Source organism: Mirounga leonina, unplaced genomic scaffold, assembly GCF_011800145.1.
Source record: "Mirounga leonina isolate KUSES-001 unplaced genomic scaffold, KU_Mleo_1.0 Mir_55, whole genome shotgun sequence".
NCBI lineage: Eukaryota > Metazoa > Chordata > Mammalia > Carnivora > Phocidae > Mirounga > Mirounga leonina.
In genome coordinates this window covers 4,087,478-4,107,797 of record NW_023270816.1, presented here as the reverse complement: position 1 = coordinate 4,107,797, position 20,320 = coordinate 4,087,478, and the positions used below count along the sequence as shown (strand labels likewise).

Here is a 20,320-nt window from a genome sequence, read left to right as displayed (position 1 = left end):
TTCCCTCCCTCCTGCTTCTCGGCCCCTCCCTCTTGCTTCCCTCCCTCTTGCTTCTCGGCCCCTCCCTCTTCCACAACTGCCACATCTTGTTCATCAGTTTCATATTTTCATCCCTCTTAAATTCTTTTTATGTGGTTTCCTTAAATCGATCACATGTTCCTACATCTCTATCTAGTTTACTGTTTTGGTTATTTCTAAGGCCAGGGCCAGAGAAATGAGCTAAAACAGCTGATAGCTTCAAAGTGATTTGTTGCCTCAAGCAAACGCTCACCAAGTCACGTCCCTGCACCTGCACACGTACGTGCTTAGGTTTCCCTAGTCAGGATGATGATGTAACACAGAGTAAAGCCCCCAAGTCACAGAGATTCTGCATCAGGACCTGCTGACTGCGGCTCCCCCTCACCCCGCAAAGCTCACATTCAGCGGCCCTCCTCAGCCGGCAGGACACACTCGGACAGCAGAGTTGTCTCCACTTCTGTTCCCCTGTCTTGCAGATCTGCCGCTGACAAGTCCTCTACAGGGACTCCTCCTGCTTCTCTCCTGACCGTTCACACCCCAGATATCCCAGCTCTAATGAAGCACTGGCTGGGAGATACTTAGAGCTTGTGCCCACCCTCACTTTAGCCCAAATTTCAAAGTAAGTGATTGTAACAGTTTTCTGGAAGGAGAGGAGAGCAGTGTAGTCAATTTCCTCCTTTACTGAACATGGAATTTCGTTCTTTACTCTTCCTTCTTTTCGCTGATTTTTGGTGAGGTTCCTAAGAAGGGTGTTGTGGTACACATAATGTGACAGACCATTCAAAGGCCAATCTCTCCCTCCTTCCTAACAAAAACACCGATTTTGTTCGGGTTCCCCCAGTTTTCAAAACATGCCTCTGCCATTAGCCATTGAGCATACTTTGAGGCACAATTTTAAAAATCACTGGTAATTTCTAGCTCTTCATCTGCGAAATTACAGAGATGAAACTAAGGGAGATCTGGCCCCACATGGATCACTCATAGCAAAACCAAGACTAAATCCTAAGTACTTGTAGCTCTAAGGAGTAACTTACTTGCCCTCCACTTCAGATGGCCCACAGGAACACCACGGACACCGAAGCTGACTGACCTGGAGGACACGGTTCACCTGCCTCATTCTCTTCCTTCCTGCCCCAGTGCCTGTACGCTAAAGGGTGCTGTGCATGCCTTTGTAAAACCACCAAAGACAGTTTGGAAAGCAAAGCACTTTTTGGCTTTTTAAGCTCCTGCTTTAACCATCCAGAGAGAGAGAGAGAGAAAATAATTTGCTTTTGCTTTTTAACCATGACTTTTCAATGGTAACAACTTTTCTGACCTAAGAAATATATACTATTTCAGAATGTAGCCACATTTTACACACTCTGGTCTTTTATGCGTGCTCCCGAAATAATTAGGAAATAATTTCAAACTCAAAACTATTTCTTGCGATATGCCAGATATTATAAGTCCCCTTCGTACCGTTCTTCTTTCTATCCTTCTACGATAGAGGCTGGAAAGCTAAATACTTGCAGCCCCAGCCTCCACGACAGTCAAGAGGCAGGCAACAGGTTTGGCCATATGACACAGTGAAAATCTGTCGGCTGTGGCTTCCAGGAGAGCTTCGCTGCTCTGGACTGAGCTGGCAAGGATACTTTTTCCCTTTTTTCCCTTTTCCTTTCTTCTAGCCTAGAAAGTGGGGGTGGTATCTGGAGGTGCTGCAGCCATCCCGAGGCAAGATACAGTGAGATGTCCCACAAAACATGTCTTGAAAACATTACAGAACAATATACCCAAAGCATGGTCATTTTTATATTGTTTCACTGACTTGCCACATGACAGAATCATCTGTGCATATACTCTAATGAATCCAACCTGTATCCGTTATACACTAATACCCCACCAGAAAGTATGGAAGACCAGACCACTTCAAGCCATAGCCCCTGGCTTACGAAGCTTTCGGGCTAGTCGGGGAACGCCGAGAGCAGAGCAGCAGATCACTGAGTCCGCAAGGGCACGGCGCCGATCGTAACTGCTGAGACGGTGCAGAGGAGGTAGAGGTAAATGCACGTTAAAGGTTGAAGTTGTCACATAGGGCTTTCTAGAGAAAAGTAAAACTTGCGAGTAAGTCTTAAATGAGTGGATAAGGAAAAGGGACATGTCTACCAGGAGGGAATAACAGGAGCAAAAGGACAGAGGTTAGAAAGCACCAGTAAGCACACCACCTGTGGTGTGAGAAGCCTGGGGAGCTCCTCTTGGGAAGAAATCAAAGTAAGTCTGCTCCTGCCAAATCACAGTATTTACAATTCCTTGGATGTGCGTGGTTCCTCAGCTAACTCTTGACTCAGGGTAAGAGCTCCCACATGTCCTCAGGCTAGTTGAGAGGACCTGTCCCCAAGTCGTCCCTGCACCTCAGCAGAATTCCGCCCTGGCACCCAGCACTCAGGGGGCAAGTACCGCCTATGCCCAGGTCCCAGCAGAAGAGGAGCCTCTTACTGTCCACTCCTGCCTTCCCAGCCCGAGCGCGGGCACGCGATACAGAAATGGCTGATGCCAGACGGCTGGATAAAATAGGACTGGACTATAGTTCCATTTCTGGGCCATTCTGCTATAAGATGAAGAGTCTTAGAGTTAAACAATGAACTAGGGTAAGCTTTGTCAAAAATTCTAACGCAAAACCATTGCGGATTTGTTAAAATGTGGATTTGGGAGAAACAAATTTAATCCAATACTAGATGAAAAAGTCAGGCTTGGGCGCCTGGGTGGCTCAGTTGGTTAAGCAACTGCCTTCGGCTCAGGTCATGATCCTGGAGTCCCGGGATCGAGTCCCGCATCGGGCTCCCTGCTCGGCGGGGAGTCTGCTTCTCCCTCTGACCCTCCTCCCTCTCACGCTCTCTGTCTCTCATTCTCTCTCTCAAATAAATAAATAAAATCTTTAAAAAAGAAAAAAAAAAAAGAAAAAGTCAGGGTGAAGACTGCCGTCCCCCTTCCCGCGCTTGCTTGCTCGCTCGCTCTCTCACACACACAGACGGGCACGCACGCTCCAGCACCCTCCCCTGCCCCCGGGCCTCACCATCAGCATTTTGTGCAGGTCCTCCTCGAAGGCGTCGATGTTGCAGTCGGTCTTGTCCAGGCGGTCCAGCACCTCGTGCAGCATGAATTGGTAGTACTGCTTCATCAGCAGGCCGCCCTTGAGCACCTCTTTGCACTCCCTCACCAGCTGCAGGGGCACAAGCTCTGTCACTCCACACACCCTCACCGCACGCCCTCCTCCTCCTCAAAACCTCTCAAAGTCCTAAAATATTTTCCAATTCCTTACCAGTTCACTTTATATAACCATTTTAGTAGTCTTGATCAAAAATTAAAGAGTGAAAATAAAAGTGATTAGGATTATCGTATGAATACACACAGAAATTATCATACAGGCAAACATTGATTTGTGAAACTATATTCCCCTACAAAAACATTTATGTAGAAAATAAACCCCACAGAAAAAGATCTATTTTTCTACTAGGGATAGGAGAGAAAAATCCCCTAATGGAACTGATGATTTTTATCCAAAAACGTAATAGAGATTCAAATATACTCACATGCCACAGAGCATGACAATCTTTGTAATAATTTAGCATAGCAACTACTGTGATTTGTGGCCTTTACTACCAAAAGCCTCTAATCATCACAAAAATCAAACCTAGGCTCAATTTGATGAAATGAGACGGAAGTCAAGGGAAAACAAATCTAAACAAAAAGCTGAGTGCCACGGCCATGGGCAGGCCCAGCAGGTAATGCTGGAAAGGTGGGGGAGGCTGACATGGGATGACTGACCTTAAAGTCTTTTCATCATAATAATTATCATGTATTACCATAATATTATTTAAAATGATGGGGATTAAATAAATTATGATGTACCTACACAGCAGAGCACTCCTGCAGCCATTTAAAATCTAGTTTTTGAAAAATATTTAAGGGTAAAAACTCGTATTTTTTTCTTTTACTTGTATGTGTAGGAAAAACAGATGGATAAAAACATACCAAAGTAGTTACAGTGGTTATCTCTGACTGGCAGCATGATAGGATAATTTTCATTTTTGTCTGTATCATTTTCTGTACCTTTCAAATATTCTACAATAAATATGGATTGCTTTTATAAACATAATTTCCCCCTTTAAAATGGTCTAAAAATAATTACCCACGGTAAGAGAGCCATGGCTAGAGTTAAATCTATCAAAAGCTATTCTGTTCAGATGTAAATTTCTCTGTTAAAGATGTCACTTAGGTGCTTATAACCAAATCTTTGAATAATTTTAGCCAAAATTTGTTTTATTTTGATTCTAGTAATGCTACATTCATCTAAGTATTGTTTTTATTTTTTTAAATATTTTAACATAAATTCCTGTTTCATCCTCACAATAGCTCCCTTGGCAAAAAGTAAACTCTGCCTTGTCTTACCAGGTTATATTCCTGAAGTATTCATTTTGTGAGAAAGGGAAATCAGTATTTTACCCAAACTTCCTAAATTACCACTGCAATCAGGTGGACAAGTGAGAAGCAAGGCCACAGTGGATGACAGGACAATAACCAGAAGCAAGGTGGTGAGCAGCAGGGCGCATGAGGAAGCAGCGCTCTCTGGTCAGTGCTGGACAGAAACTGAAGCGAGGACAATGAGGTCCACGAGTCACCCCCTCTCCCAGCTAAACCAACAAATTCAAGTCCTGTTCTGTGCCTATCGTATGGCTTCAGGTAAAATAATGCCATTGGTCATCCTGAGCCAATGAGCTCCTAGCCCTTCCATCCTGAGGGGATGGACATGCACAGTTGACAAAAACACACCTTTTTCTTTCTTTCTTTTTTTTTTTTTTCAAAACCTGACATGTTTATTTTGCATAGTGGATGTGGTAATATCATAAAGTACAAATACATTCGGCAGCATTCACTGTGCTAGATACAACCGCTTCCACCCATTCCTGTTACCTCTGGAGTATCAGACTCGCCTAGAGAATCCCATCCAAAATGAACGAAAACCAAGAAAACAGCAGCTGTCATTACTATTTAATCCATGCAACTGACTAAGCAAGCAAAAAGTCCAAACATCTCTCTACTGCATACTCTAAAGACATTTATCTGTTCCCATGTAGCTTAAACAGAACAAAAATAAATAAATTTAAGGAACTTAAACTACTTCTAATGAGTGAATTTTAAGTTTCCAGCCTCCAAAGACTGATGTTAACAGACTATGTCATTTCATCACTGTACTTTTATATCCTTTCGGAATGAGGAAGTGATGGCAGAAAGGTTGAACCACAATCTTATCTTTGAGACTACATGCAAAGAACATTTTATTTTATTTATTTATTTTTTTTAAGAACATTTTAAATTACCCTAAAAAGAGCAGCTTAAAAACACTAACATACACTCAAATTTTTCACTACTCGCAACAATTAAAAAAAAAAATCCTCAATCCAAAATAAAAACAAGCCTACAGAATAGCACAGTAACTGCTAAATATTTTTAAACAGTCGTTGAAACAGACCTGCTTAATACTCAAGAGAGATGGTTCCCCAGCAGGCCTCTGTTCCAGTCTTAACTTCAGACACTCATGTATCACGTTCAGAAGGACTCGACAGAGCACCAGGAAGGCAGGCTCGAAGGAGGGTAAGTCCATGGACTTCAGCTCGTCCCACGACACAGTGCTGCACTTCTGCTCTGAGGAAGGTGGTGTCCTGGATAACTGCACATAATCGGAACCCCACATGGGGTCTGGAAATTCGGAAAACTATAACAAAAATTCAACAAAGGTTAAAAGAGCATACAAAAGAATGTCCTAAGGTCGTGGTTATAAACTATTATTCTCTATAGTTTGCTGATGATCTACAAAATCACAATTTTTCAGGTAAAATAATCTTTAGAATAATTCAACATTTTCAACATAGACCCAAAAGTTCTAAAAGTAATAGAAAATCATAACAAGGACACCAAATTATAATATTTTTATCAAAAAAGCATAGTAGAAAAAGAATCAAGTTCATCATTTGCATCAAACATTTTATCATCATACTTAAAATGATTAGAACACTTTATTTTTAAGGTTCTATATAGCATTATCCACAACTATCTCCAGACTGAGAAAACCAGAAATTACTGAAATTTGAGAAAAGATTACAAAACCAGGGAGACATTTATGTAAACATAAAAACTAGTTGGTTCAACCAATTCTTCTGTCCGTTGCTCTCTTGAGCTACACCAAATGATGCTGATAGAAAACAATTCATAAAATTGAACTGGCTGGTCCCACTCAAATATCTGCTATTCAGCATTCCTAGGAATCTCAGTGTTGCTCACCCTTTCTTATAGTTACTCTCTTCAGATGCCTTATGCTTTCCCTCATAAAATGGGGGATTCGGAGCTTTCCCCATTGTCCTTAGACCCCTGGCAACATCATCCTGACCAATCATATCCAAAGACCTTCCCTTCTCCTTTTATTGAGAAAACAGAGGCCAACAAAATTCGAAAACCTCAACTTCTCACCAATTTATTTTTTTTTAATATTTTATTTATCCATTCCAGAGAGAGAGAGAGAGAGAGCAGGGGGAGGGACAAGCAGACTGCGCTGAGCACGGAGCCTGACGTAGGGCTCGATCTCAGGACCTTGACATCATGACCAGAGCCAAAACCAAGAGTCGGCCGCTTAACCAACCGAGCCATCATCCAGGCGCCCTTCAATTTCTCTTCAATTTAAAACATCACCAATTATAGGTATTCTGCCTCCATGTCATTCGTATCTATGCTCCCTGCCATTTAGTGAATTCTTAACTGGTCTCCTCTGCTCCTTTTATGCTCAATATATACTTCTGCATTTAAATTAATACATACTTCAGTTTCCCGTAACAGCCAAGAATTTTAAAAATGGTACATCATTTTTAAAATGTGATCAATGTGGTCAGGTCAGGGTTAAGACATGTCTGTTTAAAAGCTTTAGGCAGTAATAAATGCTTCTTTTCCTCTGGTATAGAGAATGAGCTCAGGTCAAAGGTCTATTCAAAGCTCTACAAAATTCAGTGAACTTTCTCTGATAAAATTCTAAAGAATTCTTTTGGCATTGTCTAGAGCTCCAGCCCGCTCACCCATGCGCTACAGGCTCACTGGGAAACAGAACAATCCCTACTTGTCCACAGTGAAGACAACACCGCCTAGGAGACCCCACAGGCAGACCCACGCTGCTGCGGAGGAAACGGGGTCCCACTGGTGGTGCATGCTGGTGACTCAATCCCTGTCCAAAGAGGAACAAATGTTAAAAAACTACTGAGCATGGAAGAGGAAACAGCAATTTTAACTAAGGAAACCAAGCTGAAGCATCAGAACAGCTGACACTCATTTAATGTGGGAAACAGGAGAGAACCGTAAAATACTCTACTACACGACTGCACTGAAGTCCTCTGGAAAAAATTTAACAAACCAAGATTTCTAAAACAAGTTCAATAAAGACAGTGAAAATAGAATGGATGTGGTAAAAACTAAGAACTCAGACATTAACTATAGAAATTATCACTACAACAAAGAGCAAAAGAAAAAGGAAGGGAAGTTTTGAGTGAAAAATAGAGACATGGAAGTTGGATCTAGGAGCTTCACGTGAGAATAACAAGAGTGTGGAAAAAACAGAAGGAAGAGATGGAGGGGAGCTTTTTGCACAGTCAAGATATCACTAATATGTGAAGAAGAAAGAAGAAACCTCCTTGGATACAGAAGAACTCAAAGTACAGTTCATTTACCTTCACTAAAAAACTCCCTGAGGAAGTACAGTAGGGTCTAGTCAAGTGAAAATTAAATCAGAATAAAGATCCAAAGACAAAAATACCCAAGGAAGTGAGAAGCCACGAAGCTAGCAGCAGTTACACAGGCAGATACAACTCCATAATGGTAACTTGGTGAGAGACTATAAACAACTCCCAGAAAGGAGTACTTGAATTTTTTTTTAAAAAAGGATACTATAAGAAAAAAACCTGGATCTTGAATTCCCAATTATTTCAATAAAACACAAGAAGAGAGGAAGGGGGCAATAAAGTGCAAGATCAAGTGCAATTTCATCCGTTTATTATCACTTCCAGTGAGAAATACAGGATTAAATATGGTATAAAATCTGTGATCAACTCAGGAAAACTGAGCCGACTCAATAGTAGAGACATCAATAAAAATGCAATGTAATTACAATCATAACCCCACTGGTATTTTGTGGAGGTTAATAAAGTCATTCAATAAAATTCACATGGAAGAAAGTAATGTGCAGAAGTAAAAACAGCCCAGAACTTTTTTAAAAGAATAAACGGGAAGAACTGCCCTACATGATGGCAAACCTTACTAATAAACCTACTTTATTTAAAATAGAAAAGTACTGTAAACAGATCAGCAGAGAAACATATCGAATTATCTACAATAAATACATAAAAAAGTAGTTGAAGTGGCAATAGTTGAAGTTGGAAAATGGATAACCCAATGTTAAAGAAAACCGAAAAATAATTACATCCGTACCTACCCCGGTAACTATAGTCATAATTTTTTAATTATGAGGCTATTTTAGAAATTCTTGCCTGATATGAGAAACTATAGGATGTACTAACATAAATACAAAAATACGTTTTGAACATATACATACAGAAAGACTCCAAATGTTAATACAGGCTTAATAACCTAAACACAGAGCTATACATTAGGTTAAGCCATATAAAATTGCCATTTTAGTCAGTCAAAAATGACCAAATATTGGCAATTTAGTACAACATAATAACAGGAATTCTGGAATGACAGTGGCGGCAGCCGGATTTCGATTTCCCTTAGTCCCCCCATAAGAACAGACAGAACAAGGACAACCAAGTCAAAACTCCTTGAGACACATGTCCACTAAAACTACGTGACAAGGTATCTCCGTGAACTCCAAAGTAGAAGAGATGGGGGGAAGTGAACTGTGCCAGACCCTGTGGTTATCAGCACTTGTGCAAGGGAAACACGGGGGATTAATAGGGTGTCTGATGGGCCCAAAGGGGCAAATTCCACAATCACTAATGACTATGCAATAGAAAGCTCACTGCTTCTCTTTGAGGACTTGAGTGAAACAGAAAGCAATTTGGGTACAAAGTCATGAGTGAGGTCAAGGGGTTGCAACAGGTTTGAAGGGGCTGAAGTGGCTTAGGCCTCCCAAACTCTTAAAACTATCAGCTAAAATCCCCTTTCCAGGACAAACCTGCTAGACTGAAATCCAACTGACCAGGAAAGTAGAGTAGAGGTAAAGAACAACAAGGTCCAGAAGTGGGAGGGGAACACACCAGAAGATCTCAAAAAAAGAGAACATGTGCTTTGGCAGTTCAGAAGAAGGAGCTCAAAGCTACAAACCCTAACACTTCTGAACTCTCTCTTTCCTTAAAGATCATGAAAATAAATACGTTTAAAAATGAGCAAAAGGACTGTGCTAGAATCCAATACAGGGTTATTAAGCAGAGAAATAAGCAGAATAACCCTAGAGACAATGAAAGCCTGCCAGAAAGACATGCCCACTAAACAGAGAGGACTGCAGCCCAATTTTCAAAAAAAAAAACTAAAAGAAATTAAGAAAATCATAGAAAAAATAAAAGAACAACATAAATTAGAATTAGAAAAACTCACAAATAAAGTGGTAGTACTCGAAAGATAATTTTCTTAATTGAAAAGCATTTTAGGGGCACCTGAGTGGTTTAGTCAGTTAAGCATCTGACTCTTGGTTTTGGCTCAAGTCATGATCTCAGGTTCATGAGACGGAGCCCCACATCGGGTTCCTCACTCAGCAGGGAGTCTGCTTCTCTCCCTCTCCCCCTGCTCCCATGCTCTCTCTCTCTCTAAAATAAATAAATAAATCTTTAAAAAATTATTTTAAGAACAAAAAGCAAACTAGCAGGAACATGAGCACAAATAGAAGATAATGGCTTCACATAAATAGGAGGTAAAAATGAAGACAATTTTATAAATCAAAAAGAAAAAAGAATGAATGAATGAATCTGAAAGTGACAGAGAGGCAAAGTAGATCCAAAACACATACAGTAGTGGTTCCCAGAGAAGAAAACCAAACTAATGAAACCGAAGAGTTAAAACATTAAGAAATTCACTTGAAATTAAAAAAAAAAAAACATAGAAAGCAAACAAAACCTGAAATCATATACTAAAAGGACACCACTTATTCAAAAATACCAATGTGGAGAAACCAACACCAGGTAAACTAGTGGAGTTTAAAGAAAAAAGAAAAAAAAAAAAACAATCCTTTGGACATCCAGGTTATAAGTAAATAAATAACCAAGTTTCTACTTAGAAGTAGAAACAAAAAAATCATATTGCCATGAGACTTTGCAACCGCAATGCTGCATGCCAAAAGACAATGAGTAATATATATTAAAGTTACTCAAGGAAGGAAAATACAAGCCAAATTTTATGGCCAAATATACTTGCAAGAGTCAATTCTGCAAACTGTTAGGAAAATCCAAGAACTCAGAAAACACTGGTCTTATGAGCCCTTACCGAGGAATCTACTATGAACAAAATGACTCAGGAGGCTGTCAGAACAAGAGCCTGTCTAAATCTACATCTCTTATCTATCTACGTCTCTGTGTCCACCTGTGGAAACACACACACACTCCCGCAGGGCTAAAAGGAGGTGAGAAGGTAAGGAAGAAAGTGAGGTCCATAATGGCCATATGCAGATACACCGCAACTATCAAACCCCGGGAGAAAGCCGAGGGCATATGCAATATCGTAGCATTTCACTGGAAGTAAAAGAAAATCACTTCAAATGAAAACCCAGGTAAAAGAAAAGGACAATTCCAATATCCTCATGGTTGAGAACCAACAAGTAACAACCAAAAAATGTTGGGGCAGGGGAGAGCAATAAGGGTATGAATATTAATATAAGTATAACCTTAAGGGGTAAAAATAAAGTGGTCATATATTAAAAGTAAGTAAAGAAAATTGCATACACAGCTTATATTAAAAAATGGAAGAATAAAACAGCTTCTTTTAAAGCTCATGTTTATCAGGGAAATCAGATTCCCTTGAAAATGTATTATTCCGGGGCGCCTGGGTGGCTCAGTTGGTTAAGCGACTGCCTTTGGCTCAGGTCATGATCCTGGAGTCCCTGGATCGAGTCCCGCATTGGGCTCCCAGCTCAGCAAGGAGCCTGCTTCTCCCTCTAACCCTCCCCCTCTCATGTACTCTCTCTCATTCTTGCTCTCTAATAAATAAATAAATCTTTAAAAAAAAAAAAAAAGAAAAGAAAATGTATTATTCCATAGATTTTCTCTTAAAACCAAGTATTTTACATAATTCTTGCAAAGTTAAGTTTAAAAAGCAATACCTAAAAATAAAAAAATAAAAGATCTATGAATGGAGAAATAAGATGTGGCCTATCTGCACAGTGGAATATCATGCAGCCATCAAGAGGAATGAAGTACTGATATACACTACAAAGTGATGAGCCTTGAAGACATGATGCCAACTGAAAGCAGCCAGTCACAAAAGACCACATATATGATTCCATTTATATGAAATGTCCAGAACAGGCAAATATAAAGAAACAGAAAGCAGGTAAGTGGTTGCTCAGGGCTGAAAGGATGAGCGGAAGGACTGTGGAGGTGGCAGCTGAAGGGGACAGGGCTTCTCTTGGGAATGCTGAATATGTTCTAAAAATAGCCAGTGGTGGTGGTTATACAACTCTGAATATAGTAAAAACCACTGAAGTGAACACTTCAAAATGGTGAATTTCATGGTATGTGAATTCTGTCTCAATAAAGCTGTTATTTTAAATACACAACCAAAAAAAGAAGAGATTCTAATTATATGTCTAGTTAGTGGCATAATCATGAGAAGAATTATTCAGGTGTCTTGAAAAGACACAGTAATTTGGTGGTATATCCCAAAGGGTCTATCCCTAAGGATGGGGGGGGGAACTTATACTTTTTCAGTAATCATATTGCTGATGATACTATTCTGAGATTATTGTGTATGTATTCTGGAATATAGTCAGCATATTCTAATAATCTACTACTCTGATATTCTCATGCCATCATTCTGTTACCACCGCAAATTTTTTCAGTGTAGAAGAAAAGTCAAAAGAGATTTTAAAATCCTGATTTTGAATTGTCAGTACGAAATTGGGATGTATTTTTGTGTATTTCTGTGTGTTCTGTCTACTGAAGAGAACTAAAACAACGATCGACCATTTCCGTTACAATGAGCAATGCGAGTACTGTAGTCCTAGAACACTATTTCCCAACAAAAGGAACAAGGATTCCCTGAAGATAAATCAAGATTCCCAATCTCAAGCAGATGTACAATACAAGCTTAAAATAGCTTCTTATATCAGCTATCGAAGTTATGAAACACTACTCACTAGGGCTGTGATAAAAGGACTTCAGCCAACTTGAATATGTTCCCATTGTCCAAAATGGGACAATGGGAACATCAGTTATTATAATTACTTCAATGGATTACAATAATGATTTCGATGGGTTGAAAAATACCAAACAGGTTTAAATTCATGAGTTCAAAATCATATTAATAAAAAAACACTAATTGGTCACCAATAAACCAACTCATTTTTTAAAAAAAGGGTAAAGAAGAGGGAACGACTCAAGCATATTCACCCTGTCACTTCTGTTCAATTATTCCACTGGGTGACCAAATAATGATTGAGGAAAGTTTCTCTTTGTAGCAATATCTACTTAATGCAGCTGGTAATTAAGCTAATAAGAAGAAAAGAGAATTAGAAATATCACTTTTCAATCCTTACTGAAGTAAGCGATCTATGATCATTAACTGCTGATGTCTCAGAGACAGTCATACATTATATGTGTCCCCATGAAGCAGTATTAACACCATCAATCAACCAATCAATCAAGAAATCCTGAATCTAATCAAGCCACTAGTTTTTACAGTCAGTTTACACAGAACACAGAGAAAAAGGAAACAAGCAAAAAGGACAACTGTAGGCACAATCACAATTCAGACTGTAGGAGAATCTCTATAGGATAAAAGGTCCAGGTTCTTCAATAAATACATGGCAAAAAAAAAAAAAAGGGAGAGGGAGCTACAGATTAAAAACGACTTAAGAAATATAATGAACTGGGGACACCTGTGGGGCTCAGTCAGTTAAGCCTTAACTCATGGTTTCGGCTCAGGTCATGATCTCAGCCTGTGGGATCAAGCCCCATATCAGGCTCCGCGCTCAATGCGGAGTCTGCTTGAGATCCCCTCTCCCTCTCTCTCTGCCCCTCCCCACCGCTCAAGAACTCTCTCTCTGTCTCTCAAATAAATAAATAAATAAATAAAATCTGTGCGGGGAAAAAATATAATGAACTCTTACCTTGTATGATTATTTGAAAACTGACTTAAATTGCACAATATTTTTTAAAGAAAATCAAGATAACTATGACACAATCAAAATATGAACACTAATTTGATCTTTGATGATCAAGGGAGTTAATGCTATGTTTTAGGTGTGATAATGGTACTGTGGTACATTTCTAGAACAAGCCCAAATCCTTCAGAGAAACATCCTGAACTATTTAAGGATAAAATATGATGACACCTGAGGTTTTCTTCAAAGTGATAGAAGAAGGTGTCAAGTGGCTAGAGGTACTGGCCATGAGTTGATAATCAGTGTGCTGGGATACAGATTCAAAGGGATTCATAATATTAGTCTGTCTACTTTTGCATGGGTTTAATAATTTTCCATAACAAAAATTTTTGAAGTATGTAAAAATAAGGGAAAAAATATAGAATGTTTTATAATCTCTGACTACACACAAAATAAGGTGATCAAGAGTAAAATAAAAATTTTAAATTTCTATCTAGTGAAAAACATAAACAAGTTAAAGACAATTTACAGCCATAATAAAAAGTGAATAATATCTATAAAATAAAAATAGCTCCAACAGGTCAAGATTATAATAAAAAACCCAATAGAAAATGAACAAAATGAATAAAAGAAAACACAAAGAAGACATGCATGTGGCCTATAAACTTGACAACAGCTGAATGTCACTAAAAATGAAAAGAATTAAGATTAAAATGAAATTATAGTTTTTACTGATCATGGTTGCAAAAATGAGGACAAATGGGATTTCTCCTACACCACTGGGTAAAGTATACATTAGTACAGCCATTCTGAAGACCAACTTCGCAATATCTATCAAAGATTTAAATATGTATACCCAATGACCCCCTATTTCCACTTCAATGAGCCATTCTTACAAAACAATGAAGTTCATAAAGGGGAATGTGTACCGTATTTGTGGCTACACCACTTATAAAGGAAAAAAATTAAGTGCCCATTAAGAGTGAAATGGTTATAATCATTAGGGAAATGCAAATCAAAACCACAATAAGGGGGGCGCCTGGGTGGCACCATCAGTTGAGCATCCGACTCTTGGTTTCAGCTCAGGTCATGATGTCAGGGTTGTGAGATCGGACCCCAAGCACACAGTCTGCGTGAGAATCTCTCCCTCTCCCTCTGCCCCTTTAGCTCATGCGTGCACTACTCTCTCTCTCTCAAAATAAATAAATAAATAAATAAATCTCAACACACACACACACACACACACAAAATAAGATATCACCTCACCCTCAGTGAATGGCTATTATCAAAAAGAAGTCAAAAGTGTTGGTAAGATGTGGAGAAAAGGAAATGTTTGTGCACTGTTGGTGGGAATGTGAATTGATGCAGCCACTATGGAAAACAGTACAGAAGTTCCTCAAAAATTAAAAATAGACCTACCGTATGATCTAGCAATTCCAATTCAGTGTATTTATCCAAAGAAAAGGAAAACACTAACGCAAAAAGAAATGTGCACCCACTGTGTTCACTGCAGCATTATGTACAGTAGGCAAGATATGGAAAAACCTAAGTGCCTATCGATGGTGTGAGATTTTACATGTACATAAAAAGGAATCTTACTCAGTCACCGAAAAAAGAAGGAAATCCTGCCATTTGTGACAAGGATGGATCTTGAGGACATTTTGCTAAGTGAAATAAGTCAGACAGAGAAAGACAAATACCATATGATACTACCTGTAGGTGAAATCTAAAAACAAAATAAAACAAAACTGAACTCAGAGATACAGAGAGCAGACTGACGGTTGCCAGAGGCAGACGGTGGGATTTAAAGAAGAGAGTAAAATGATTCATTCCTATGATGGCATCCCATGTAGTAGTTAATTGGAACTGAAGTAGAGCTACATATACCAATATGGGGACTAATCCAAAGAGAAGAGGGGGGGGCGGGGTGGGGAACAACCCTATCAGTCATAGAATAAATACAGCATTATCACTTTTAAAAAAGAGAGCACTAGTCATGATGAGCACTGGGTGTGGAAGTGCTGAATCACTATATGGTACACCTGACATTAACATTACACTGTATGTTAACTAACGGGAATTTAAATGAAAACTTTTTTTAAAATTACCTGTATTACGTAACAAAGATATGTATTTATATTAAGCACAAAAAAGTCTAAAAGATGCAAACCAAAGAATTACTACTCTGAGCCAGACTACAAGATAAGCAGCAACTTTGTTTCTTTACATACACATTCAATAAATAAGTAAAAAAAAAAAGAAAGTATATTGTTCTATAAAATAAAGGAACAGATCAAAATACAGTTGACCCTTGAACAGCACGAGTTTGAACTATGTGGGTCCACTAAGACGTAGATTTTTTTTATAAAATACAGTACAGTACTGTGAATGTATCTTCTCTTATGATTTTCTCAATAACATTTTTTTCTCTCGCTTACTTTATTATAAGAATATATAGTACATGTAACATATAAAATATATGCTAATTGACTATTAAGGTTATCAACAAGGCTTCCCAGTCAACAGGAGGCTATTAGTAGTTAAGTTTTGGGGAAGTCAAACATCATACACATATTTTCAACAGTGTAAGGATCAGCACATCTAACCCCCGTGTTGTTCAAGGATCAACTTTTTGTTACCCTTCAAAAGTTTCTATGATTCTACACCAGGGGTCGTATCACAAACTGAAATGCCTACAGGGCCAGGTGGGTGATGACAGTAAGAGAGAAAGAAACAACGGGCACTGTGGTCAATCGGAGCCCGCCAGATGCTATCATGTGGGAATGTGGGCCCAGGGTTGACAGACTTCCTCTTAGTATTTTAAGGAAAGCAAAAAAATCCAGATTTTCACGTGAAATCTTATTTTCAAATGCTAGCCACTACGTCAAAAAATACTCCAAGCACTAGGTGGGACAAAATACGACTTCAAGGGGCAGCATACGGTAATGGTGAAGAGCACAGCTTTATAGGCAGTTCTGCGTTCACACCCTGGCTCTGCCCCACGGGATACACCCAACCTTGACCACGTCACTTGACCGACCCGCCTCCACACAGCAAGTACTCAGTTAATGCTAGCTACTAGTCTTGCTGCTGGTGTGCTGTCTTCATGGGATGCAGTTCTCCGCTGCGAGCTGCGAGCTCTGTCCTCTGATCGTCTCCGTCTTACATCAGGTTTGACTCCGTTGGCCCACTGCAGTCAAAAATAACACAGAACAACTTCCTATCTCCCCTCAAGTAAGTGTGCTTTTAGAAAACAGAAAACCTAAAGGTAAATGAGCAAGAATGTGCTTATCAGCTTGCCACTTACTCAATGACAAAGTCCGTGTAACTTTACTAATGAAATCAGATAGGTGATGACTGAAGCAAATAAAACAATTAACTATAATAACTGTATTAATGAACACTAATCTGGAAGGCGGGGGTGGGCGAGTACTATAGCCTACTTAGTGTTTCCAATGGGCTTACCCAGAATTGCACTGGTGCTGGTCCAGCTACATAGGAAGCACGCTGGAGGTCTGTTAAGAATGGCAGCACTCACGTCCTACCCCAAGAGACTCTGATTTGCCCTATATCCAAAGAGGGCATTAGGTACATGAATTTTCAAAAGCTCCCTGGATAATGCTGGTGCGCAGCCAGGTTTGGACACCATTAGCACAGTTTAAAGTCTGGTATCCCAGAATCCTGGATTTGAATTCCTCCAACAATCTACAGCTCCTGTGATTTGGGGCAAGTTACCTACTCTCCTTATTTGTAAGATAGAGAATTAACACCACCACTTCATTTGGTGGTTGTGCCTAGCATGCGGAAGACTTGATAAATGGTGACTGTTGTTAATTTTATATCCTAGTTTATACAGGCGTTGTCCACTCTGAATACAGAAGGCAACCTCTTCAGGGTTTGTTGTGCTTACAGGAAAAAATCAGCATAATTATTCTTGGATCATAAAACAAACAATATTTTATTGGCCATTAAACTTATAATAATCACATCATCATTTCTAATTCAAAGGAAAGTAATTTATAAAATAACCAAAACTCTTCCTTAGGATCTGAGGTAATATGCATGGTAACATGCAATCAGTCAGGCAAGTATACTTTTTTATATACTACATTAAGTAAAAATTTTATCTGTCTCTTCTTCTGAAAATGTATAAATTTCATATGGTAAAGCTAAAAGGAAGGAGCATAAAATAGCCATATCACAACCTATGGCTCAAATATTTTATGGGTATTTAACATTTTAAATGCACAAAACCCAAAGGACTGTACAACACAAAAAGTAAACTTTATGGCAAACTTAAAAAAATCAACTAGAACACTGGGGAATCCCAGGATGGAATGCAGACTGAGATTAAGTGAACCACTATATTACAAATGAATGATATAACCTCACTGAAGAGGGTGAAGGAAAAAGGTGCTGACCTAGCTAACTCTGGAAAATTCTGTGGTGACTCTCTAAGACTAAAGATAAAAAGAACTGTACTGAAATGCTATACTCTAGTTGGCAAATTTATTCCTCACGGGGTCCCGGTTAGCAATTCTGAAACTACTTTACGTGTATACTCTGGCTGCACAAATATGTAAATAACTGTAGTAATGGGAGCCAGGTTTCTCACCACAAGAGAAAAAATTACAAATAAGCAGGAGAGGAAGACTAGAATGAAATTGGTGATGCTGGCTTAGGCCTGAGACATCAGTGTGAACTCATGTTTATTTCTCACAGATAGACAGATGGGTAAGCAAGGAGAAATAACTATCGAGCTGTGCATACACAATGGGTGGAAGACATTCCTATATTTTCTAACTCTACCACTGAATGGTCCTGGAAGCAATAACACCCCAACAGTAACATCCAGTGCCCAGATCTTCATTTCTAAATAACATCCTCCAATAAAACGAACCAGAGCTCCTCGGGGAAATGGCTGATTTCAGGAGTGCAACAGGAAAAATAAAGGATGATGCCACAGAGTAAGAAACTGCTCAAAAAGCAAAACAATACAAAAAAAGATGCAGGCATGTCAAAAGGACACAGAAGCCAACTGGAAGAGTTACAGTGGCTAAAGAAGGAACAATTTGAGCAACAAAAGAAAGAACAATACTACTGGATTATAACCCAAAGAAAAAATCAATATTTATGACTTCCCACTGAGATAAATAAATGGGAGGGAAGAGGTAAATCTTTCATACAGAAGAATTCCAAATACTACATGTAGATACTCCCTACTCCTAGAGGTAGGCTCCTACAGCCCTCCCCATGAATGTGGGCTGCATCTAGTAACTCACATCCAAGAGTACAGCAGGGAAAGGGAAAACTGCTAACTTGTGGAGGAACCCCGCAGACAACACCTTCACCGAGGAACCCAGGTTAACATCACCAGGGACAATACAATGCCATGGGGAGCGCTTCAACTCTGTGGCATTTCTGCCCAGCCCAAGCCCCCAGTCTCATCTTGATAAAACACCGGACAAATCCAAATTCAGAGACTGTTCTACAAGCCGTCCAGATCGCAAACCAAGGGAAGACTGAGCAACTACACAGATCAGAGGAGACTGAGAAGACATGACTAAGAGCAAGGTGGCGTCCTTGACTGGGTCCTGGAACAGAAAGGGGACAGTAGCACAAAAACAGAAATCCAAATAATGTCCACAGTTTAGTTAACAGTATCTTACACCAATGTTAATATACTAATTTTGACAAATATAGCAAAGTAAAGTAAGATGCCAGTATTAGAGGAAGCTGCATAAGGAACATATGAAAACTCTGTACTATCTTTGCAAGTTTTCCATAAATCTAGAATCATCCCAAGATTACAAGTTTTTTAATTTAAAGATTTTAAAATATAATAAAATTTTAGAGAAAAACTGCTTTATAAAAGCATGTTTATAAGCCAAGGGGAATTAAATATAAGATCATATGTTATTTATAAACACTAATCACAAGTAATTTAATCATAAAGCATAAAAATATAAAGATATAGACAAGAAATCCTTCAACTATATTCATTAGTGTTACCACATAAGCCAAAAAAACAGTGCAACATAGAAGATATGTATTGGGTACATTCTGTGGTGCCCACTGGTCAAGACGCTTCTATCAAGAATGAAAATAAAGCTGTCTTTAAACCTAAAGCCTATACACTGCTTAAAACGTATGTCCTTCAAATGCAGGAGTATTTGGCAGAAATTAAAAGGTTAAATACATTTTAAAGATAAACATATAGAATAGTCTGGCCCATATTGACTTACAGTTAGCTTCAAAAGAAAAAAAAATTAACAAAGCTTCTAAAAATTAATAGTTTATATTTGGCTTCTATAGTATTTTACCATTTATACAAATACCTTTTTTAAGCCTCACAACAACCCTGTGAGGTAGGTAGGAAAGTATTACAGCCATTTTACAGATGCGATGATTTAGGATCAGAAAGATTAAGTCATTTACAAAGCCATGTGGTGAGAAAGACCCACACCAAGGAATGGAATCCAGTTACTTGATTTCAAAAACTGTGGCGTTCTCCAACATAGTCAAAGACTAAAACAAACCCAGAAGGAAGTCTACATACATTCATATACATACACACACATACACCTCCCCTTCCAGAAATTATGTTCCTGAAATGGAAATGAAAATAAGTCTTACTTTCCCACTGAGTTCATTATAATGTTGAAACCTCATTTTTTATTAGTTTGGACTGAAATTCTACTTCAGCTCTTGGTTACTCTTTTGTTATCTGACAAACACAACATTTTATAAAACAAAACTTAAAACAGGGGCTTCTGTACTTCATTTTTGTTTTGAAAAGCAAACAATCTGCAAGTAATTCTAACAGTCTTTAATTTACACACTTTATGAGCTTTGAATTTGTATGACTCTTCTTTTCTATAAGGATAACTGTTGCAGTTAAATCTCCACTGGTCAAACCGAAGGAATACAACATTGACAGGAATTCAAAACTATGGGCTA

The 20,320-nt window shown here is 38.8% G+C and overlaps 1 protein-coding gene across 7 annotated transcripts in view; it reads right to left on the bottom strand.

Annotated features, from left to right (window-relative positions):
- Positions 1-20,320, bottom strand: part of LOC118001935 (mitogen-activated protein kinase kinase kinase 4) — a 75,470-nt gene that overhangs the window by 37,889 nt on the left and 17,261 nt on the right. For all 7 annotated transcript variants that reach the window (XR_004676885.1, XR_004676886.1, XM_034992117.1 and 4 more), the window contains exons 3-4: positions 5,525-5,767; positions 3,068-3,214 (exon numbers count right to left, since the gene is read on the bottom strand). Coding sequence is in view for 5 of the 7 variants with exons in the window: in XM_034992117.1 (XP_034848008.1) it covers positions 3,068-3,214; positions 5,525-5,767 (390 nt within the window). In the remaining 2 variants the exon portion in view is untranslated. The remainder of the gene's footprint in view (positions 1-3,067; positions 3,215-5,524; positions 5,768-20,320) is intronic.